The sequence below is a fragment of the Megalops cyprinoides genome, chromosome 15 (assembly GCF_013368585.1).
Source record: "Megalops cyprinoides isolate fMegCyp1 chromosome 15, fMegCyp1.pri, whole genome shotgun sequence".
NCBI classification, from domain to species: Eukaryota; Metazoa; Chordata; class Actinopteri; order Elopiformes; family Megalopidae; genus Megalops; species Megalops cyprinoides.
In genome coordinates, this window is record NC_050597.1 from 5,838,120 (window position 1) to 5,863,518 (window position 25,399).

Below are 25,399 nucleotides of genomic sequence, written 5' to 3' on the forward strand. Positions count from 1 at the left end.
GACACAAAGTTTTAGGGGAAACCTGGCAGTTTAACTGCAGCCCCAGTTCTTCCACCAAAAATTGAGCAACTGTATCAAAGTTAGACCACTTCTCAGCCCCAGATCATAACATAGCTCAGGCTGTACGGCAGCGGGGCAGACATGACTGCTGAGTTTAATCAATTTAATGTTCTGCAACTCTGCAGTATTAAACCTAAAAATACACCTCTATCGGACTGCTGTGTTGTGTTCATGTTCCACCTGCCAGTCAGGTGTAAGGCCGTATCGGGTCCTCTGTTAAAACAAAAATGTATGGCTTTCGGAGGCCATTTAAGTGCTGTTTTAGTCAGACATGTTTTATTGTAATGGGTTTGCAGAGTGACATTTTGCATGTATTACTTAGTATGTGAGGTATGGTGCCGGTAACACAGGTACGCACCCCAGGCGACGCATGCCCTTTGATGTGAGGCAGTGATCTACAGCTCGCTCTGTGGTACCTAACGATTGAGGACAAACTCGTGGGTGGGGGGTGGGGAGTGGGGGGTAGGGGGCTGGGGGTCCACATGCAGATCAAAGACTTCATCGGTACCAGGGGTGCGGGTGTCAGAACAAAGGCCAAACCACCTCCCCCCCCATGGCCAGGGCCAATGCAGTGCTGTCAGAAGGAAGGAGTCAACCCTGCTGTCTGCCATTCCCAGTTCTGTTCTCAGGAGCATTGGGAGTGGTGTTAAAACTCGCAGGCCAACAGAATGACTGCAGTTCCTGTCTCCCCTTTGTTAGAAAAACCTCTACTGTGTTTCTAACACCTCTGTAGTGCAATCTTCTATTAAATACATGTCATGTGTTAGGCCTTGGGCAACACATCAATGCAATAAATGGCCTAATCACCTGTAATTATTTGTGTTTATGTATCTCTGATGCTAAAAAAATGACCAGCTGTTTTTAACATGGACCAGAGATGCATAGTTGGTCCCTCAGTGTTACAAAGGGCCAATATAGGGGCACGTGAATATAGGTCCTAATGCTCAAAGAACGTCTGTAGCATCTGAGCAAAGAGATCTCAGTGGTGCAGAACATGCCTTGAAAGGGTGCTGTGAGCAGACACAGAGAGAGAGACAAACATATCTTTCCTGGAGGGTCCGCTGGTTTTCGGTCTGCTCCCCTTCAACACGCCCCCCAGAAAACCTCACACTCTGTTAAACCCAGAAAAACACAGACGTCTGCCGTTGTCCAGTTCCCATTCATTAACTTTATCAGGAGGGAACAGGGGAGAAGCATGAAGCACTCTAAAAACCAAGGACACGTTACTATAACAGAGCCAAACATCGTCATGGCAACGTTGCGCTAGCCATGCGGGTGGAATTGGCGAGGCGTGGGGGGTTCACCGGAGTATCGAAGGGAATCTCGAAGATGGCCTACCAAGGTCGCGACCCCCACATCTACTCCCAGTGTCTTATCGGGGCTGAAACGAAGACGACTGATTGCTGCTTGTATTCAGAGAGACGGTGGACAGAGAGCGGCTGCCTTTATTCCCCAGACTTCCATTATTATCTGTCAAGTCAGAGATATGAGACTCAGACAGCCAGGGGCTCTCTGTTCTGTGGCATTTCGCTTGTCATAGCAAATTATTACTCTTGTCTAGTCAGCTTTACCAGAGATAAATAGGAACAGGCAGATAAGAAGCTGTCAAACAGCCTGCACGTAAACACAATGTAAGCATGGGTTTCTATGCAGACTAAACAAACAGCACTACCCCCTCTGTCCAGGGGAGGTGAAGAGGGCATGTCTACATATGTACTGCAGCGTATGCCCCCTAGTTTCAGTCCTCCCCCTTATGCTCCAGGGGCACGCCTGGGCCAGGAAGGAGTCTCGGATTTTGTGCATGTAGGACAGAGGGCATTCCTCGCCTTGGCCCCACCCTGTTGCAGCCGTTCATCAGTATGTAATGGAGGGAAACTTTAAGGTGTGGAGGTCAGCAGTGAATATTTTCCTCTCTGAGGTCTGCACAGCTACAAGGAGGAGTCAGGAAAAGTTTAAGCCTTCGTGGGCTTCCAGCAGAAATACCTCAAAGAGTACAACCAGCCCTATCAAACGCAATGAAGAGTAACGGTATCAAATGTTCTATTGTCTGCCTGAGCCAGGCGCTAATAGTACCATGACCCTCGAATAAGAAGGTTAGCACAGCGTTCTGGTTCCTTCAGCATCCACTACATTTCCTTTCACTTCTCAACTCACCCCCTGGACCGCCCAGCCAGACAGGACAGTTACAGTACCAGCACAAAGAGGAGAACTGTAAATATTGTGGCTATTCTTGGAGGAATGTCAGCTCTTTGGTTGTTAACGGCTTGAAGCATTTATTTCTGATCTGTGTTGAGATACTCTATCAGCTAAAGTATAACCTCTTACAGGACTGGCTCCAGCTGCCCTAATTAAAGGAGGCAGCTTTCATATTTGGAGCATCTTAGTGCCATTACAAGACATATTCAATCTGAAAGTGTTGCCGTGGGCTGACATTCTAGATGGGACTTGGGGGGGTGGTTAAGATGGATCAGGTGGATGTGGAGCGAGTAGAATCAGACCTGAACACTTAGCTAGGAAGAATCTTTAACTTTTTTCCAGGAAACGTTGTTATGGCCATCGCTTACTATAGACGTCATTAAAAGACCACCTACTGTATGTCTATCCCATTTTGCCAGTGTTTGGCTCTGATTGGGGTTAATGAGCTTTATAAGACCATTGAATGCTGTTTTGTGCAAGTGTGAATGGTGTCTGCAAGTTCAATGAGTACTTTTTCAGGATTTCTTTCAATCAGGTTTATGTTCCTATTGCAGTGGACATTCGAGCATGACCATCAGTGTTCACCATGTAAAAGAGGAGCTCCATGAAGTTCCATGCCTAATAACAAACCTCCTCAACACTCAAAAGTGCCTGTTTTCCCCAGTATGGAATGAATGAGCTTTTAATATTTTTGGAATTAGGTTTGCACAGAAACTCTAATTATTTCCCAGCTTAGAGCATCGATTAAACAGACTCAGCCTCGGTTCTCGGAATTCTTTCTTCATCAGAGGGACTGGGTTAATACAGAATGCCCTTGGAGAGAAAGTGTCATACATCAAGTATTTGGTAGCAGAAAGAGAACCCCGTGAGAATCATCCAGCGTTCAGACTATGTGTGACTGGAGCCCTGACTGTAGGCCAAACACCTCATCCTCCTGCCCCTTGGTCAGAGACGGCCTCCCTCTCCCTCAGTCCTGGGAGATCACACACTGGGACCGGTTGGCGGGGGCATTACAATCAGGATGAAGCCTTCTGTCTGGTAAAAACATGGATGAGAGACATTTTTGCATCTTACATGTGAGGGCTATCAGGGCTGTTTTGTAGCAGAATGACAAACCTTTTTATGTGTCCTTGATTCCTGGTGTTTCTCCAGGAACCACTTGAGAAATGATGGCTTAAAATGAGACTGAATGGCCAAATCTCTCTGTTTGACTATTTGTCAAGCATTTCATTATTACTCCCAAGAATGGTGCTAAAAGCCCTTTTAGGACTAAAAAAAGTCCTACCTCGGAGATTTCAGTAGATCTTAGTTTATTTTTACAGCTATTTTTACAAAGTGCTGTAAAAAAACAGTTGTGGCAACATTTTCATGTTTGTTCCTAATATTGAGAAAATGGTCAATAAAGGCAATTAAGCTCAGATGTAGTGTTGTCATACCACTACAATCTGTGAACATGATCAATAATTTCATAAATGTCTATAAATGCCCTTGTCTATTTTTTTTCCTTCTGTACCATTAATATTGTCTTAATTCCCAACTTCCCCAAAGTATAATAGGCTAGAAAGTCCCACATATGCCATTGCTGTCTGTAGGCTTGCAGATATTGTGTAGAATGCAGCTGGCTTTTTCAGGGCTGTTGCCGATTTCCTCGCGGAGAACATGGACTCCACAGCACTACATGTTTTTATATGTGCCTTATAGATGACATTGATAAATAAAATATTGTTTACAGTAGGTCATTTCTGGATTTTATACACTGCTAGGGATGCTGTAAATACTGACAGGCAATATGAATGGTGGGCATGTATCTATTGTACGTGCCATAATTGAGCTGCAAGTTGTCATGGGCATGGAGTCATCGGCTACGGTTTTTGGAGGTATCCCTTATCACTGAGCAGGTCAAATCCTGGTGGGATGAGATAATGTTCAAATTAAAGCTTGAGGCCACTCTTGTCAAAGATCCATGAGTCATGTGTTGACCAATGCCATTTTGGCACAATGTCAATGATCATGTATTCAGGATAAATTACCACTTGGGAAGCTGTGATAGCATCTCCTCTTTGCATACATGATGTCATCCTCATCTGGGGCAATGTGAATGTAGGTCCTCTGCTCTACAACCTCTGGTGACCTTGTTATCCCGCTACAAAATGACCAATGTTCTACTCGGGACGCCAGTGGTGGAACAAACTCCCCACAACTGCTGAATCACTGATCACTGCAGACCGAAAACTCATCTACTCAAACTGCATGTTGGTTCAACTGACGCTGAAGTATAAATATTTATGCTATATCCTCAAACACATTTGCTATATCATTAAGCTTCCTCTTGCACCTACTATGGCACTGAATAAAACATCCCATTATGTAATGACTCCTGTTATCATTTGTGACACTTACGCAGCATCGTCTCCGCTCTCAGTATAACCCTCTTGTGCGCGCTTTTGTAAGTCGTTCTGGATAAGAGCGTCTGCTAAATGACTGAATGCTAAAACATAGGTGCCTTCAATGACTATCACAGCAATAGGGAGCCTGCAATATGCATGTACGCAGCTTGTTTTTCATTAACTTGATGCTGGGTGGTGGGGAAATCAGTAAGTCTTTGGATGATTTGTGGGCCATACAGGGCATACTTGTTATAGTTACTGCTATGCTGATGGTTGGCTGTGATGGGTCCAAATTGTCACCATTGCATTGTTTTATTTTTTTTTTTACCCCCAAGGAATGCAAAGTTAAAATTGCTTTCATTTCAATGAGAGTGAAGTGAAGTGCTGACGTTTTTTTTTCCTGTAAATGGAGTGACAACATCTCTGACAAGGTCGGTGACAGGTAAAACGCCTGCCTTATCCAACGGATTTCTTAACAGCTCTGTGTTTCAGAAAACATCTTTACTCTCCTCAAAAATGCATGTATCCCACTTCCTTAATGCATCCATCTGTCAGCACCTCCTAACAGGTTAGGACAGTTCATGAGGACTCTTAAATACCTGTTGAGATAGGACTACTACTTTTAAGTCTAAACAATCTTGATAAATCACTTTATCCTCAAGTATAAAAGTATGGCTAGATTTTCTGACTCTCAGAATTTCTGAACACAGGATTCATTTCCTACTCTGAAAAGCTTGGAAAATATGCCCAGGTCTCCTCTTTAGAAGTAGTCTTTATAAATTGACAAAGTAAGATAAAGTCAGTGGCTCAGGGGCCTGTTTCATGAAATAAGCTGAACTAAGTAAAACCCTTTCTCGAGGAAGCCAGCTTAAGTTAGCCCACTAACTGAATTCAGGTTATTTTCCGTTCCATGAAAGCAAATTTAGGATAATACTATTTAGCTAACTCAAGAAAAAATCACTTACAGGCTAAGAAGCCAATGACCTGAGTTATACTTAAATGCTTGAAGAGTTGCATGCCTCTTTTACTATAAGCTAATTTTTGAGTAATAGTATGTGCCAGAAAGTATGAATGAGTAACACAGATTAGAATGTATGGATTACCTGAGTTATCATAAAAACCTTCTTTGATGAAATGTACATTTGCATTGCCAGGGAATTTTATAATTAAACGCAGCAATACCTTTGATGCCAGGTATGGGGTGTGTATGGCCCAGCACCTTTGCTGAGGTGCTTGGCATCCTCAAGTGAGCAGAAGAAGGTGCCACTTGCGAAAAAGTGCAGATAGAGTTTGTCACTATCCGTGCCGAGTTGTGACAAGTGACCTTGGCAATGCATAGATTTAGCAAATTGCAAAGATATATTATACCCTCACGGGTGAAGCGATATCAGTCAGGAAGGTAAGCATCTGAGAAATGTAATGGATCCTGTCAATCTATAAAAAATCTCCCTTTTCGCAAAGCTCCTGTTACAATTTGCACACCTATATCAATTGGTTCCTTCAGAAATGGTGATGCCATGAATGGAAGGTGCATCATGGGAATTGATTGGTTAGATGTGCCAGTTTTAGCAGAGAAAGTCAGCCTAAGGTCAACTAAGCTTGCTCGGTAGCAGGGTTGGGCTAAGCGCTATGTTGCTATGGTAACTCAGTCGGCTATGGTTTGCGCTTTCTGTGTGAAATAGGTTAAGCCTGATTTTTGGGAACATCTCACTGAAGTAAGCCGGCTAACTCAGTAACCCTGATTCACGATGTGTGTGTATGTTTTTGTGTAGAAATGCAAATGTTCATAATATGTAGTATTCCTGTCTTTACAAGAACATTAATCCTAACTAGAAATAATGTACACCATAATATATAGCATAAGTATGCATTGTTTTTTTTCTATGTTTTTATGAATACAGAACATTTCATTATTCATTATGTGAATGGGCATACATGAGCATTGGAAGGCTTGGCATTTAGGAAGGTCTGCAGTTTAGGTTTTGGTATGGAGCAAGGCTTTGCACTTAATAACCCAGGGCAGAAGTGCACTTTTGAAGGAGAGTTTGCCCCCCAAGGGGACAGGTTCTTCCACTGCTTTTTGGACATTGCCCCAGGACATCTTAAGCTCATCTCGTTCACCCCCTCCGCGGCTGAAGTAGATGTCAGATTTCAAAGCGGCAGCTGCAGGGATAGCAAGGGTCTTACACCCCTGGTAGTGCATGGAGGGCTGCACATGTCAGACCAGAGCCGCAGAGCTCAGATTGGGAGGAGCTTCAGGGCTCAGAGATGCCGTCACATCCTCGAGGGTGTGACAGACGGGTCCAATTGGGTGGTGTGTGAGTCAGCTTCCTCCTATCAGGGTCAGAATTCTCAGTCTTCTTGTCCTACTTCCTTTTCCCACAACTCCACAGCACCTGACCCCTGTGATCCAACACCACCCCCCCACACACACATACACAGACACCCCCCGCCCCTGTGGAAGGTCCGCAGCAAAGCGAGGATGTGAGTCTCCTTTATCAGCCAGATGCAGGGAAGAAAAGGAGGCAGGAGAGGAAGTGTACCTTTCTGTGCAGGCCTGTGGCGATTTCACACACTGCACTTTTTTTATGCACAGGCCTGCAAAAAAAAAAAAAAATGATCGCAAGAGAGAGAGGAAAACAACAAACAGCAAGCTGACACACACTGCAAGCACATGCAGCTGCCGGAAAGAAGAAAAAAAAGAAAGAAAGGAAATCATGGCCTGCTCCAGGGACTGCATCGCTTTTTATGTTGAGCTGTTGTTTCGGGTTGTGAATGAAAAGTTTTGCTCGACACACTTTTGAAGAATATAGCTTAATGTATCAAGCAGAGCAGATTCCAATACATGCGTTTATGTATTTATATACGCATATCGCAATAACAATATGTATATAGATACGTATTATTAATGCAAATTAAATGACGCAAATGATGAACTATAACGGGTGTTATATAAATCTTCATTATCTAGATGTCATAATTAACTGGTTTAAATGATAGGAAGGAAGAACACGTGTGTTTTCTTTTGCAGTTAGAATGATTGACAGCATTCCTCAGAGAACCCAGTAAAGATTGTGTGCTTCAGGATACATACATCTAAGTGATACAGAGGGGTATGAAATGCAGTCTGTAGTGTAGATTTGTGCTGAAAACAGATGGTTTTTGCCTCATCATAATCCTCCAAGACTTCGGACTTGAGTAGTTCTCTGCGGAGAAGGTCTGGAAGAATCAACACAGGGGTGGACCAGCTGCCACTACGATAGGAAAGATGGATTATTAGAGCTGTCAGATACATGCCGAGAGAGGAGAAGAGCAATCGCTAGTGGGCTTAAAGGGAAGGAGGTTACATTGGTGTCAGCCTTGGAGTCAGGGTGGGGGGTGTCTCTCTTCCTCTGTTAAACTTTCAGAGGCATGGAGGAACACACACATAACTGATGAAATGTGACCCTGTGATCTGGCAGCCGCACTCAAACTTCCTGTTTAGAGTCAGGATTCCTGCTGTTTTTAATCTCATTGTAGGTCCCTGTTATAGCCCTCTCTCACTCTCTCTCTCAGTGGCTGGAGCAGGGACAGCTCATTCAGTACCAATAAACCCTGCCTAATGGGAATAGTATCTGCCCAGGCTAGAGGATCCCTATTAACTACTTTGAGAGCTAAACCCATCGAAACTGAGATTGAAATTGATTTGAGGTCTTTTACTGATGCTAAAGTATGAGGGACTGTTGATACTTATGGGTCCTGTTACACAGCTTGTGAGAGGTCACTTTATTAAAAGAGACAATGCAATAAGAGATTTCATTGTGTGTATGTTGAAGTTGTAAATAGCTAAGTAAACTGATTCATTTACTGATCGATATTGTATTTGTTTTTATTTTTAAGCAGTTAAAATCATACACCAGAAGTTCAACAATGCACAAATTTAAATATATGCTGCTTTGTAGCGGTGTATATAAGTGGTATGTTTTCTGTTGACCAGGGAGTGGTAACACCAGTAATAGCGATCTGTGGTGCAATGCACCATGGGTCATCTGCTGTTAAACGAAAAAAAAAGATAAAGAGAGAAATACAAGCTGCTTATTGAAATTATTTGGTTTAATACCACACAAACCTTTGTAATGGACAGTAGATCGGATGGACTGGCTCTGCCACGCTTCTTTGCTGTAGGGCAATGCCTACTTGGCACAGTGTGCTGCGTGGTGGATATTATGAGCCTCTGATGCTGGTGTTCTCTACTCTGAAATGTAATGTTCCAAAGGCTTAAAAATAAAATGTACCGAATAGGTTTTTACTGTGAATAATTATCAGTGTTCTCTGTCATCGGATCATTTCAGAGCGCAGCTATGGGGTGGTACTAAAAGGACAGGTACAAATGAACTCGCGAGAATTTCTCAAATTAACTTGTACCCCAGCACTTTCCACCTAAGGCATCTGCCACTGCCTGGAGTGAAACAGCCTTGCGCTCAGAGCCACCTATCTTTGCTGTCATAAATCACTGAGAGAGGTGGTGATGTCCGTCTCCCTTTCTCAGATTCACTCTCAGCCACGCTTCATGGCCTGATCGTACTGCAGCCTTCCCGACGTCTCCTGTCTAATGAGGGGAGAAATGATAGATCGGCCCCTGCTATCTTACTCGGGAATCGGTGGCACATCTGGTTTAATGATTCGTGACTGTTCGGGAAAGGGAGTATACACGCGTTAGGAAACAGCCTCGGTTTGATATCCCCCTCCTCTGTTACGTACCATCTGAATTTGGTACCCCCGCTTCGGTGCCCGCTCTGCATTCACCGTGGTCATTTGTCACCCTGCAGGACTCTGCACGACACCTCCACCGCGGGAAGGTGCACCACCGAGAGCTTGATGTGGGTTTCGGGTTCCTGAGCAAAAGCTGATGGGGAAGGGGGAACTCAGGGCAGGAAATCGAAAGAGAGTTAAAAATCGCTAGCATGGAAACAATCTCACAGAGAAAACTCTTTGGGGGGGGGTAAAAAAAACATTTTTATTCATCTTTGCTTTCCCCCGAAGACACAGAGAGACGTAGAAGCCTAGCAGAACAATGAGAGAAGGATGCCGCATGGCCGACTGAGGTTAGATTAATTGGAAGGATGCTAAGGCGCTGACATCATCTTTATGCATGTGTTGATTGTGTTAAAAGAATAATAATGGGCTTTATTGTTTGAAGTTCCCAAGTCACTCATTAGTTACACTATCAAGCTGTTATGAATATAAATGTGGACGAGTCTGGCAGTTGCCTCTGGGCCAGTTTGTATAAATATGAGAATAAATCTAGGATCTGCATTAATAGGGAACTGCAAAGATTGTTATGAAGAGTGTTTCTGTTGATCTGACCCTTCTCAAAATGACAAGCATGTCCTTTTCCCGACTACATTTTAAATGCTGATTTGAAAGCAAGGCATTTAATGAACACAGAGAGTGTACATTGACAAGTAGGTCATTCAGTAAAAACTAACATGAGATTAACCTTGTGGCTGGGCCAAATAAACTGTTCTAGATATTAAACCTCTTACGTTATTGTGTTCATGTGGTGAAATTACTTTAGATTAAAATATGATTTACATCTGAAATAAGCTCTGCATATTTTTTACATCTTTTCTGGCCACAGGAAGTCATAAGGATTGCACTATTGTCTGTCACATGATAATCTATTCTATGCGTAAAGAAAACCAGTTCCTTTCAGACGTGGATATTACTGATTGGTAGAGCAGGAGGTGATGTCTTTGTGATGTCATCAGTGTTCAGACATGGGATGTCTCATGGCACAAACAGGCCTTAGAGCTCCATTTGTGAATTAGAAAGGTGGAGCACAGTGGAACTCATGGCAGTGTTTTATAGTGTTTAAGAAGATGCAATTGAAACCAGGAGGCTGTAGATTTGAATGTCAGGTGAAATGCTCCAGTTGCTTCCTTTCCAACAATGTACACTCAAGGTACATCAAGATACTGTGGGGCATCTTCCCATAGTGGTCAGGACAGCAGCATCACCGGCCATCTTCCGATACAGACTGAAGACCCACCTCATCAGACCGCATGTCGGTTACCCTCCCATCTCCACCCCCTAGCAGCTGCTACTTCTACTACTTCTCTTACTGATGCTCATGTAACTGTGGTGGATATGTGTGTGTGCATGCATGCATGTGTGCATGCGTGCGCACGCGCGCGCGTGTGTGTGTGTGTATGTATTGACTAAGGCTGATGTCTTCCACCAGTATAAAGCAGATAGTATAATGCAATAAAATGATAGGTAATTTGTATGACGTAGTGCATTATGGGAAACCTGTCCTTGGTTTGTAATGTAATATGGGGCCCATGATGACCATTTGGTGCACCCTTGCTGGCTTTTACTACAAAAAGAACTTAAAGAAAAGCAGTAAAGATTTTACTTCTTTTATTCGGTTAATTCCATCTGCTTCTATTAAAGTTGCAAAGCTATAAAACACAAGACAACTTTATTAACTTGGCTTAATAAGTGTTAACATCTGTACTCTCAAGCAGGCAAACCATGTTGATTAAGTAGATTCTCAAGAGTAATTTTCAAGCGTGATGGGAAAGGCCTTTGATGTGCATCTTGTGATTGCTGATGGTTTCTGTTGCCTTGAAGCAAGCAGTGTCTTCAGCCTCCAAAGGGGAAAGGTCACATTTGCTCATCCCAGATGAATCATTTGGAGACTGCTGTGTTCCACACCACATACAACAGGTAGACAGCAATTATATTTCTTATAGCAGAGACATATGGAATATAGCTTTGGGGAGACATATATTAAAAAGATCAAAAAATGGGTAAAGCAGTTTCTTATAAAATTGCTAAAAAATGACCTTTATAGAGTCTTAAGAGCATGACATCATGATCTCAGCCTGGCAGTGGTAAAACACTTCTGGTCTGGGACTTGTTTTATGGTAACACATTTTCTTAAGGCCCGTAGGCCAACAGCAATGAGTCAAGGAGCCCTCTTAACTCAGCAGTCTCTGTTAGCCACCAGCCTTTATTAAGTCATCATTGACCAAACACTCACGCGGACATCTTGGTAATATATCCAACAGCATTTCCCTGCAGCTTCAAATGATTAGGAAAGTCAGACAGCGGATACCTCTGACAACCCTTAAAGTGAGGTGATTTCTTGCCAGCTCCATGTGGAAGTGATGCCTCTGTCATGTAAAGGCATCCTTTACACCTGGCTGCTCTCTGAAGTAGAGGCGGGACTGTAATATGGCTTTAATTGTCCAGAACTATGACTCAGCGCATAGCCTCAGAGCTTCACCACGCCCCACCCCAACACACACACCCACACACACACACACACACACACACACAAAACTGACGATGAAAGGAAAGTTTGTAAAAAAGCTGTTACGGCGGGCCAGTAAAATGTAGCTCTTCGCCTTGTTAAAGTTTTGTGATCCAGTAAAAGTCGCGGTAGAGTCAGAGACTGTCAGACGGCTCACAGGGGAAGTCGTCTGATTGGTTGGATATTGCAGTGATCTGCCAAAACAATGATGATGCGCCTGCACCAAAAAAACCGCTCCATCTCCATGGAAACTTCAGAAACAGCAGCAGGGATTCCCACTGAGAACCATGCCTGGTGCACAATTATCCACCTCAAAAAAACCTAGTCAAAGTCTCCCTCCAGGAACAGATTTCTTTTTCCTGATGTTTTTTAAATTTAGTAAAGTTTAAATCTGACAGTGAAGTTAAGTGTAGCTAAAGTTAACTTTGTGGCCCACACAGCACACACCAGAACGTCTGTGTCACGGACAGCTTTTTAAAGCTGGAAAAGCATTAGCATGTTTTATTTATCACATCTCAGAGTGCAACGGAGTGTGTGAGTCAGAGCAGGGCCAGGGCTGTCTGTATGTCTTCATCAGGCCACTATTCAAATTATAACTAAGACCATATCTATGACTAGTCTGTATCAGACACTGTCAGCGAAACGAGGCTGGGACCATTAAGTGATAGACGCAACATGGAAACCACAGTCTGACAGGCGACATTTTGGCTCCAACAGCCTGTCCTTAAATTACCCCATGCTGAGGCCTTTGTGTTTCTGCCAAGGGCATGACAGCAGCGCTTTGGAAGTGTCTTTCACAAGCCATGATCTTGGCCTCTTGTCATTGGTCTCCTCAGCTCGTTCTGCAGTTTTGATTGGTTCCAGTTGCTGGAACATTAGTATATGGGGGTGTTCTCCCGATATGGCATTTATACCTGGTGGCAGATATTGCTGACTGTAACCTCTGCATCTCTGCTTCACCTCATTGAAATTGTAAGGTGAAAGCATTTCATGAGCTTGTAACATACATGTACTGGAACGCACATGTGCTGGATGTGTTTCTGACATTCATGGACAGAGAGGGTGAGAGAGAGAGAAAGAGAGAGAGAAAGCATCGCAGACAAGCATAGGCCAGCTGCCCAGCAGGCTTAAGAGCATGTTTCCTGCCCTCAGTGGGATGGCTCTCCAACCCAAATACTCCAAAGCGGAAACTAAACAAACCCAGTGGAGGGCGAATCATGTCTGGACTTTCTTTTCCATTGGTCTTGAATACTTTCCACCAGCCGAGTGACCCAGATGGCAGTCTCTTCAGAGCTGGCTGTCTGGAACCTCTGAACCACTGACTTTATGGAGCAAGAATGGGAAGGGTATTCGTCCACACCAGCGGGGGGGGGCCTGGATCTGAAATTGCCTTTCCTGGCCCTGTGACTTTTCAAAGCCGCCAGCCCCTCGACACCTGGTCAGGCTGTTTTCCTCTGACCTCAGCATCTTCACTTAACTTCACTCTCCCTGCTTTAAACTCTCAGCTCTCCTCTGACTTTCACCCTCATCTATTTTATTTTATTAACTGTTCCCTTTTTTTCCTGAGCTTCAGGGTGCTGTTCTGCTCCTGATTGGTTACCTTAGCAATAAAGCACATGTTGTTTTGGAGGTGCTCATAAAACATCAGGGTTAGATTTGAAGACAGAAAAGGAAAGCACAACAAATGCATGTTATGTTTTTGGCTCTCTTTTTCAGCATGTTGTCTTCAGAACTCAGTGGGTGATCCAGTACTCTGTCACAATAATGATCTGAACAACACGGCGTAGAGCTGTGGCTTTCATTACAATACTAGCTGCTGCTAATATAAGCACTTGTGTTGTTGTCTGGCTTTTAAAGCAAGGACAGAAATCGCTCCCCGTTAATACAATAATTTTTGGCATCGTTGAGTTTCTGCGTTTCATTTTTAAGTCATTGTCTTTGGCAGCGTTTCTTTTGCCAGTCACATGCATTACATCATTTTTGTGAAACTGCTCGAAAAAGTGTCATGTTGAAACTATCTCTAAACAGTAAAGGGGATTCACTATTTACGCTTATATTCACGGTATATGGAAACTCAGTGAATATAAACGAAACCAATCACTAAACCAATTACTTATTGGTAATTAATTCATTCGTCCACATATTTTCACACTTGACAAACAATGACTAGGTCTGTAATAAATTGCTAACGTACATTACAACAGGGTATGTGGTTATTACATATAAAATGCTGGATCACATTGGTGTAAATTCTCCTTTTTTTTCCCTGTCAGTGTTCTCAAAGCTCTTCACAGTAAGGTGGTGGGGGGGTGGGGGGGGGGACTCACTTCCGCCAATGTGTGATACCCACCTGGGCAATCAACAGCAGCCATTTTACACTGGAATGCTGGCCACACACACCCTTTTGCAGACTCGGAGAGGTGGAAGTGAGATGATTCACATGATTTGGAAAGAGGTTCCCTAAATTTAAATTTGGACGAGTGATTGCCCATTAAGCAGTGAGCTCATCACAGATATCCCCCCTCTTCCAACGCCCCGCTGTGCAGGCAGCCCATTTTGGTCTCTGCTTGACAGCAAGTCCACCCTCCTTTAGGGGCAGTTATCGCGTTACCGCGGTAATCGCGCGTCACCACTTCCTTGTTCGATGGATGTCTTGTGAGGCGTTCGCATTGACCCGCGGTGCAGTAGATGTGGCAGTCCCAGATGAGCTGGACGTGGAGACTGTATCTTCAGAGAGAGGCCGATATCCTCCCCGGGCGCTGGCTGCAGCTCCGATCTGTTGCGGTTTGGCATGCGTGTGCTGCGGGGTATTTTTAGCGATCGGAAGGAGAGCATGTGACAGGGACTGAGAGGCAGCTGGGGACCACGTCGTCCTCTTCTGTGCGCGCGGGACACGAGGGACTCCTCTCGGCCAGAGCCACATTCCTCCACAACATTACCACCCCCCCGTTTGGGTTTTGGACAGTATGGTCATTCCCTAATTCAGGCTATGATTTTTCCATTAGCTCAGGAGGGTGACTTGAGTACCTTACATTATACACATCAACCCTTTGTATAGCTTGGTGCTGTATTACATGAAGCAATTCAGGTTAAGTGTCTGCATCAATGGTGCAAGAGCAGCGTCCCACCCCGGATTCAAACCTGTAAGTTTCTGCTAAAGTGCTTTAGCTGTAACATTACACTGACGCTCTAGTGAGCTCTTAATAATTACTAGACATGGATGTGTTTCCTAAATATTACCATAAACGGGATATTGATTTATGAAAATACATGGATTGGAAAGGTTTTGGCCTTTTAAGGGTTTATGTCACACCGTCAAGGTGGTTCAACTTTCTACCTCTCCGGTGCATGCAATAGACACTGCTGGCTTGCACAATGGCTAATGCTAATTTTATTGCTGCTCGACTCTCTGCCTGGCAGGAGAGACAACAAGAGCAAACAACATGCTGTTGGTGTACAAACAGCTTATGAATCAGACACAACCCAAATCCTTTTCTTTCCTAATCTGACGACCCTTTGTATTGTCTTTAACGAGATTGGTAGCTTTTCAGTGCTGCTCACTACGCTGTCACCAAGCCAGAAAGTGGATTTTTTTTTTCAGCTTTGAGGATTTTTTTTTTTCCTCCTCTTCTCTGTCTTCTGCCTTCCTTCCCTTGGCTTTGTGCGCTGCGAGTCTCGAATGAAATGCGGTCCCAAGGTAACGGGACACAGAGCCTGTATGGAAATCAATTTGGGACGCTGCCGTCTGCGCAAATAAAATTAGACTCCTCAGCTGGGCTCTTTTGTCTTTGCCTCTCCCCTCTTTGGCTGGCTGTACGTGAAACAGCGTCTGCATTTATGACACTCTCTCCGTGAGGAGAGAGCTTGCTCGTACAGTTCAGGTGAGGGAACGTGGCACAGTTGCTGGGCCAAGGTTGATCTTGGCGAATTTGCTTAAGATTAGCGTCTCAGAAGGCTTTCAGAGCAGCACTTTTGAAACAGCAGAAAAACCACTGCCCTGCCCTGTGTGACAGTGTCTGTGCCAGCCAATTTTATGAATTTGAGTGGATTGAAGAAAATTTGTCTCCTCACAAACACACATGAAAACAAACCCTCTCTTCGGCTCAGGAATAGCATTGGTAGCAGTGGGGCTCGTAACCCAAAAGTTGATGGTTCTGTTCACAGTTGGTTCAGTGCTGTTGCACCCCATGAGTAAGGTACTTAACTAGAATTGTTTTGGTAAATGTCCAGCTATTACAGATGATAGACAAGTTGCTCTGGAGAAGGGCACCCACTAAGCAAGCAACAACTAACATGCTGTTGGGGGCTTTTACAATTCGATTAACAGGGAAATAGTATTCCTTTAGCTGCAATATATATAAAGCAGAAACGCTTCAGAGCAGGAATGCTCCAGTTTTCATTACCATCTCCATATTGTAGACATTTGCTTTGTATTTGTAGAGAAGGCATGCCTTGGAGACATCAGAAACTACAGAGGCAGTGGTCGTGTTTAGTTTAAATCCGTGAATTAAAATGGTATTTAAAAGCCTGAATGGTGGTAGATGCATTTGCTGGTTCTGCAATCTTCCCTTGGTCTCAAATTATGAGGTTGGTCGTGACCTATTTTTTTGTGTTCAGTTTTGTTTTCTGTGATAGCACTTTCAGAACCCCGCTGCACCCCTCCGGTGAAGGGGGCTGTGTGTGTTTACCACAAAATTCCCTTGAGAATTTCTGGCTGAGAGTGAGTGGGGATAATGAACAGATACCTCTGAAGTGGGGCGCAGGAGCTACAATGGGATGAACCCGGGACCCTGGAGATCAGAGTAACATGAAAGCGCCACACAACAGAGCTTACCTCATCATATGGAAAATAGCTCTTCGGTTACTTAGGGAAGAAAGATTGATTAGTTGATTAACACTGAACACTGAAGCCCATACTCCAGCCCCTTGAAGCCGTGCAGACAGTGCTATATGCTGGGAGCTGCACTGCATTAGGGAATCACTAGAAACATTCCCTGTTTTATTAAACATTGGATTTTGAGAATCAAATCCATGATTAGGCTATGATGAAGTAAAAAATTAAAGCTCAAGAAAGTGCAGTGCAAAAGTTAACTTGCAAAAGTATGGAAAACAGCGGAGAATTGCTTTGGCCTTCCTGGATGTTACTAGAAGGCACTCATTTATCACAATTAACCTGTAGATCTATTGAGAATGCACTAATTAGATTGTTGTCTGGATTTAATGAAACACAACAGGCTCTGTGGGCTGCGGAATCAATGATTATTGATTCAGGCCATTAGGAAAGTTATCATTTTAAAGACAGTCGGGCTTGTGCTTCAGTGATGAAAAAAATGAGTAAGCAGTGCTTTTCACGGGCTTCATTCCACCAGGAGGCTGAAGCTGATTTATACTGGTACCAGCTCCGACCTCCGAGACTGCGATGGAGAGGCTGAAACTGGCTTACACTCTTGTCTGCCCCTGTTCATTCATTCAGCAGCCTCTACCTTATGTTAAATACGTCTTCAGCTGCAGCGGTAGCAAAGCATCACGTGTGTTCTGTTGTTTCAGCCATAAGGGCAAATCGGCGAGTTTTGACAGTCCTGCCCAGGGTTGTGACCAAAATTCATAAATTCATAATTCATACTTGACCTACTTCAGGAGGCAAACAGTAAACAGACTGTAATTACCATCCCCCACACACACACACACACTCACACATGCGCACACACACTCACACACGCACACACACTTACACATGCACACCCACTCTCACACACACACACACACACACACACACACACACACACTCACACATGCACACCCACTTTCTCACACACACACACACACACACACTGCACACAAGTTCAGTTCTCATCTCGCAGCATGTCCAATGTACCACAAGGGTTTTATGACTCCTTAGAGTTTCTTTCAGTGAACGATATCAAAGCTCCCATCTCCTTGTCTCTATCCAATTTCCATTATTATTTCATCGCTGCATTACTCGATTTCTTAAGGACTCTCCCATTACTGCTGATAAAACTACAGTTGTACATGTCGTATTCACGCTGGGAAAAGGCTTTTGATTCCTCCGAATGCCACACCAATTCCTACAAGACCAGATCAAAGGCTCAGACGAGGCTTTGAAGTCACTCAGCATCTAAATGATATTTCATTACTGTGCATCCTACTCGACAAAAAGAATTTCGGCGCTGTGTCATAATTAACAAAAAGGGCGTAATCCAATGATTCGGCTTGGTAGTTGACCACATAAGAGCTGTTTGTTCACTAGAGAGTCTAACTTGAAAACATTTCTATTTCAGAGGGCCTAACCACCGCTCATTCTGTAGAACTCTGTGTTTGAGGACTAATATACCAACAGAATGTAAAATTGTAATTTGAGTATTATAAACCGCCTGCAGAAAAAAAAAGATTAATTAAAATAACCTTTTATACATGCATTCTGTAGATAGAGCCAGTTTAATTGGCCAATGTTCAAAACTACTGTGATTTTTGTCAGTTTGACAGGGCGGACTTCAAAATGGAAATGAAGGGAGAATCTGCATTTATTGATCTTGTCGATTTTTATTTATTTATTTATTTGCAGCACACCCTTGATTATTTTTTAGCTGAAGACTCCTGGGGCCGGGAAGTGCAATTTGCCTCCGTCACTAACACCACAGAGGACAAACAGGGCATTACTGTTCGAGTCTGTTAAAGAGGCACATCCTGTCGGCATTAACCCCTCTGATCTGAGACATTTCACCCATCTATTGATGTATTCAAGTTTCATAATCAAGAGCGACACTACAGTTGTGCAAATGACTGGTTCAGAGACACTTCAGAACAAAAATCAATGAATGTATTTCTGATGCTGGTACAGAATGCACTGACCTTGAATCTCTCTGAAGCTGTGTTCCCTTTCCAAATGCATGTACGTTATGCTGCAGTCAAATGTGCCAGCCTTGTATGGGAAAATCAGTTTCAGTCTCTCGGAACACACACACAACGCGCACACACACACACGCACACACACACAAAAACACACAAGCCTGTTCCATGTGTGTGTTCCTTCATAACGATTATCACAAAAAGGAAATGAGACCCAATGCGTAATTTCTAAGTTATCCCTTGTGGTGTATTTTGCTAATTACAAAATGAGTTTTATGGAACTTTTGGTGAAACGGAGTGGTTAACACCCCAAATACTCAACACTTTGGCAGTTGGCTGATGTTGTGCAAGTCCTCCTCAGACACTTTGCCGAGAGCACACAGAGTTCCAGGGTCTCACCAAAGTTTCTCCCGAACCAGGATGGCTTCAAAATATGGTTCCAATAACATAAAAGCACACGGTTAATTTGTAACAGCTACCGAGAAAGAGGTTATGTTCCTTCCGCAGTCTCTTGAAAGCCTAATTTTTTTCATAACAGCCAATAAAACGATACATTTTCCTCTATGTTCTTTGTTCCACTGCCTCCCCCAGACCGTCAGGAATGTCCTCTAGTGTTACTCAACAAACCCGTTTGGCAGAACTGCAGGAGTTTCACCGAAGCTCGGGGGTACACCCAGCGCTCACGACTAACACATGCCATCTGTGAGCGCTTGACAAGGAGGGTTACATGTGGATTTCATCAGGTAGAAGACGGTGCGGCGTTTGGTTTCTTATTTGTCTCGTGTCTTCTTTGTCAGTGCGGCTCTTTGTGAAGGCAGCGCTGCCTCCGCTTGTTTCCAGCATGTTAAAACAGAACGTGTTGCCGTCTCTGATGACAGGAGTGCGGTGTTGACTCAAAGCTGGGCTCTCCTGCGGGAATTGAAGTCGCTGTCTGTCATGCCACGCTGTGCCGGGATGCTGTTTCCCGAGAGTAACCCTTTTTAAACAAGATGCCACTGCCCCACGTGCCTTGTTAAATTCCCTACTGATTGATACACACACTGCCAAGCTCTTCGTCAATATCGAGATTAGAAGCGCAGGCTTTTTTAAGTGGGTGGCCGGACGTCTGACACTGGCTTAAACAGTGAACTCCCTATAGATCACTGAGGTCCCTCTTTGCCACACTGACAGTTACCAGTCACATCTGATCTGCACCCTGCTTGTTTCTAAATCCCTTCCTTCATGTACAACATTGTGCGGGGCTGAATGACACAATACTGCCTGTCACACAATGCGTGTAGGGCAGTAGGACAGAAAAGACACTTGCAAGATCCTTTACCTCCAGCCAAGTAACGTTGGGCTGTCCTCCAGACGCACATCTTGAGGCTGATCCTCCCCAAAATCCTTTATGGAGTGCAGCTACATGAGGGGCCATTAAGTGGTCACTGTGAAGGGTAGGTGGATGTTATGGGGGGCAGGTAGGTGATGTTGGGGGTAGATGGATGTTGTGAGGGATTGGTAGGTGTTGTGAGGGGTAGGTAGGGATTGTGAGGGGTAGATAGGAGTTGTGAGGGAATAGGTATAGTGAGAGGTAGCCTGTCCAGGCAGGAGATCCGGCATTGGTCAGGGTTCTACAACCTGTGCAGCGAAGATAGCGGACCTATCAACCCTGCTTTTTATTTTCACAGATTTTAAGGAGCAGTCCTTGTAACCTAAAGGCTGCCGGCTGGATTCCGTAGTGGAGCACTGCTGCTCTACCCTCAGGCGAGGTACTTATCCCGAACAGCTTCAGCAAATACCAAGGCTGTAAACGTGGATAATAGCTTAGCCGTGTAAGCAGCTCTGGATAAGGACGTCTGCTAAGCAAGTAATACAATACCGTATAAAATAAAACGGAGTTAAGAGGGCCGGGGAGGGCAGGAACGTGATACCCCGCGACGGTGAGACAGGGAACAAGCAAAGCAGCAAACTAACAAACAGTGAGGGCCTGGCCCCAGTCCCCCCCTGCCCCCTACCCCCCGCCCCCCTGCCCCTCTGCCCCAGAGCCCTTTAGCAGAGACATCGGTAAGATGATCCGGCTGCAGATGGGGGAGCTCCCGCAGATATTTGGCTTTGCTTCACGCTGGATTGTTACCAGGCAGCCAGCTGCTGCCGTCCTGCAGACACACACACCGCAATGATGAACTCATTAAGGGTCCCGCCGTGGGCTGGTGTGTGTGTGTGTGTGTGTGTGTGTGTTATTCAGGGGGGATGCACCCCTGATGCTGTCCACCTCCTCTCTCCCGGGTCTGAGGATGCAGGAGTGTGTGGTTGTCTTTGACAGCCGCAGTGAGGATTGAGTGGAAGGAAGCCCTTGCTGTCTGCTGAGAGAATCCTGGAGGCCACGCCCTGATGTCAGAGTGTAGTGCCGGCAGACACCAGGTTTTCCTTCTTCCTCCTGTCCTAAGATGGCCACCTGATGACCTCATAACATCCTGTGATCCATGTCTCATTTAGTTAATGTCTTTCACCAGCGTTAATTAGCTATTGGTTTCACCTGTGTTTTCTGTTATTTATACCCTGCCCCTTGTCCACATTTGCTCAGGCAAGCAATTGCCGTGCTTAGTGTACATGAACTCTTGTACCAAGCCTGTTTTGTTTTTCTTGAGACTTCAGTGAAGGAAATTTTATTTTCTTTAACCCAAGTCTTTTGTGTCCTGAGTCATCTCTGTACTTTTATTCACTCTGCTCCTTATCATGCCTCCTGGGTTTTGGTGAGTGTGTCCATCGCTAGGGGCAGGCTGTCTTGGTTATCATGTCTTGGCAGCCAGTAAGAGGTCATTTGACAATGCAGCACCATGTTCTAGAGATCGCGGTGGGGAATGATGGGTTACAGAGCACACAGAAACAGTCAGATGGTGTGATTAGCTTCAGAGCTCACAGAAAGTGTGATGGCAGTTTGCCCTATAGGCCCCAGTATGAACTTGTATTAAAATAGAGCTTATAGTTGTAGGATATGACGTTATGTAGAGCTCACTGTGAGAGTATTAGGATACCAGATATGTCATTAATGCACATTTGCAATTTGTTGGATGTCATAAGGAGAGTATATGATTTGTATGTGGGTAATATTTTGTTACACTAAATGCTTAATGTTTTTACACTGACAGCACGTTTATTGGTATGAAAACCACTGCAGTTGAATATCTATTGACTTAACCTTTTCTACATGTGAGTAACCAGGCCATTTTGTCCGTTGAAAGCGTTTTTGTTGGATTTCATTAGAGAGGTCCTAGTGAAGTCGTGTTCGTGGCGGTGCGACCGGACGCGTGTGGTGGCGTTGCTAACGCTTCTCTCCAAAAGCAGTGGCAGCGCGCCCCAGGCCGCTGTCCCCCACACGCGCCACGCCGGGGATTTGAAGAGCTTACGGAGCCTGAGCCGGCCTCAGCTCATTTCCCCTCCGCTTTGAGGCTTTTACTGCCCCACTTCTCTCACACCACTTAATTCCCATTCAGGAAACGGCGCTTCCTCTTTGACTCCTCGCAGTTTAAAGGGGCAGGGTGGGGGGCTGCAGTCTATCTCCACACACACACGCTGCCTGTCATCAGCCAAAGCGCTCGGATTAGTTCAGCCTCGGCGGCCGGCCCCTTTTTGGAGGGAAAAATCCTCGTCTCTACTCTCAGGGTCGCCGACGGGGCGGTGAAGGCGACACTGAGGTACTCTGAAAGTGGCACTGAGGTTTTCCTCTTTCAGATGTTTCTTCACCTTAACCGTGTGTTCTTACACTCTTTCTTTCGTCTCTCTTTTTCCCGGTTTTGTCTTTAGGGGGCTGTTTGCAAGTCATTACACCGAAACGCACTATCTGGAGGATGGAAGCGCAGTCACCGCCACTCAGAATTTTACGGTAGGGTTGAGCGTAAGCGGTCCTGCCGGCGTTGGTTGAGTGAACTGAGTCCTTTTGTGGTCACTAAGTATACAGACAAGGTGCCATGTCTGTATGGCACTGGAAAACAGATTTGGATTGTAATACTATGGTGTATGGTATTATGCTACCTGACTGACTTTAGTGTTACAGAAAGCATTCCTGTTCAGGAAGTAAGTTTTTTAAACAGAGTTTTGTTTAATGAAGCCCAGATACAACAGGGACCCATGAAGGGTGATGAAACCCTGGGAATCAGCCTCTATCTTGGTTTGTATCCTGTAATCACATAAAATACATCATGTATGAGAAAGTGCATCATGTAATATAATCAACAGTCAAAACTGTATCCAGTTATTAATAGAAGCTAAAACTAAAACTGCAAAGTGTTACGTATACATTTTTACATGTTCAATTAAATTGCTCTATCATATCATTAGTCCATTTTTAGTGGCCATATTGTTGGATAGATGGACACATTGAAGAGGGAAACAAACCTAGCAGGCACAGTGCACCAGGCATCGCAGCACACACACACACACACACACATGCACACACATACACACCTACATACACACACACACACACACATACACACACACGCGCGCGCGCACACACAAACACACACACACACACATACACACATACATGCACACCTACATACACACACACACACACATGAGCACACACACACACACACATTTAGAGAAGGTAAGTAACAGAGAAGCTGAGTAGAGCTGTTTGGTCTGTGGGAGGGACCCCAGGGAGGAGCCAGGCTAACACGGAGAACAAGCAAACCCAGGCACTATAAGCCAGCAGCACTGACCACTGCACCACCTACCTGGTGAGAATAACCACAGCACATACACGTCTAAAATGGCTCTCCATGATCTTCTACACAAACAATGCTTTTTGATTATGACTCCAGCTGCTCAGGCAAACACAAGGAGAGCTTGTTTTTTTAGATGTTTGGCACTGATGAAAAGCCGGTCTTTATCGATCGGTTCTGTCACCAGCCCACCTCCAAGCTCAGATCTGACATCAAAGCAGAGAGCTGAAGTCGTGGAGGGGAGGAGAATCTTACAGCATGGCTCTCCATTGCACTCTGCAGAAAACATCAGCCTTTTCCTGGAAACGTCAGGACGTCATCCGAACAGCGTGTCAGATGCTTGATAAGGCTGCTCGTTTATGTGAAATTGCACTTTGATGTGTACCTGAATTGAAAACTGGCCAATGCAACATGATTGGGGTTTCACTACGTTTCACTGTAGTTGCACATTTTAGCCAGCAGGGACAGCGCAACATGTAGGCTGTCACTCCTCCCTGCTGACTCTAGCTCTGCTGTGCCTTGGGTCTGGCTGCTGGAATGAAACAGCCAGATTGTGCACACTACATGATTTCAGTTGCCTCTCATAATGCAGACAGAAACTACGTTTTGTTTTTGTTTTTTCCTTTTAGTGAAGAAATGATTGATAAGGTTGCTTAATTAAACAGAGCTGGAGGCAGTGTGTTAAATTGTTGACAAGCAAAAAAAGGCAATTATTAATTTGTGACCTTGGCTACAGTTCAGCCCACAGAAGGATATAAAATCACGTGCTGGTTGAGCTGTAGAATCGTTTCAAGTATTTATAAGCAGAGCAAACAAATACCAACCACCAAAAAAAACTACACAATGATTTTATAAAATGTCTTCTTTTGATCAGTGGGAAATTAACTTTTACATTTGTCTGCTTTTTTACTCAAAATGTGTTCATATTTAGCAGTAGTTTGAACAACAGAAAGGAAATGAAAGCAGTGCCGTAGACTCACACAGCTCCCCAAACTATGCCACAGTTCAGCTACTGCAGCTGTGATTGTCACATTGCATTGTGCCATGCCAGAATTGGGGTGGGTTTCACAGGTTGGTTGACAGGTACTTCTATCCTAACGACATTGAAATCGCATGAGAACACAGCTTAAATCGAATGGAGCTGGGTGATCCTGTAGGAGAAGATAAGTGACACCGTGGTTATGTGGCAGCAGGAGTGGAAGTTTGTGGAAGACACCATTGACTTAAATGGAATACAGCGTAATTAAAACACACAAACACGTACACACAGTGCAAGTCACCTCTTGGTACGGAAGACATGCCACCCCAGGTCACATTAGACACATTTGTTTGTGTCTATCTGTTTGCCACTCCACACAGCCCAGACAGTGAGAGAGAGCTGTAGAACAGAGCTAAGCACAGCTTACATACTACAGACTGGGCACACACCAACGTGAGTGCATCTAGAAGGCCTCTGTTGAAGGTTAGCCCTCATTCAGGCTGGAGAGCAAGCTCAGTCTCATGTTTGTGCCAGCGTTAACATTTTATTGAAACAGGTGTCACTGGCTTACAGCTCCTCCCATTTAATTTGTACGTTCAGTGTTCCTCATCATAAACCGATGCGTGCATTATTGGACTAATTAATGCATTTTTAAATATTAATTTCGATTAAAACAAGCAGAGCCAATAGGATTGCTTCTTATGTACCACCCACTAAACAACAGGCAGTCCTGATGTGTAGCATCCTAGCCCCCCAGAGAGAAAGGAGGATCAATGATGATTGGGTAAATTTTAGTTCAATCTAAGGATAGGTAGATGAATGTAGTATCAAAGATCCTCTTGCGAACGCCGTGTCCCAGTTTTGACGGTATAACAGAAATAGAAGTCTGTTGATGCATAGAATG

The 25,399-nt window shown here is 44.5% G+C and overlaps 1 protein-coding gene across 1 annotated transcript in view; it reads left to right on the forward strand.

Moving 5' to 3' along the window:
• The window catches only part of LOC118790281 (disintegrin and metalloproteinase domain-containing protein 12-like), a 65,520-nt gene that overhangs the window by 5,584 nt on the left and 34,537 nt on the right, over positions 1–25,399 (forward strand). Inside the window, exon 4 of the mRNA XM_036547185.1 lies at positions 22,594–22,672. Within this exon, the coding sequence (XP_036403078.1) occupies positions 22,594–22,672 (79 nt within the window). The remainder of the gene's footprint in view (positions 1–22,593; positions 22,673–25,399) is intronic.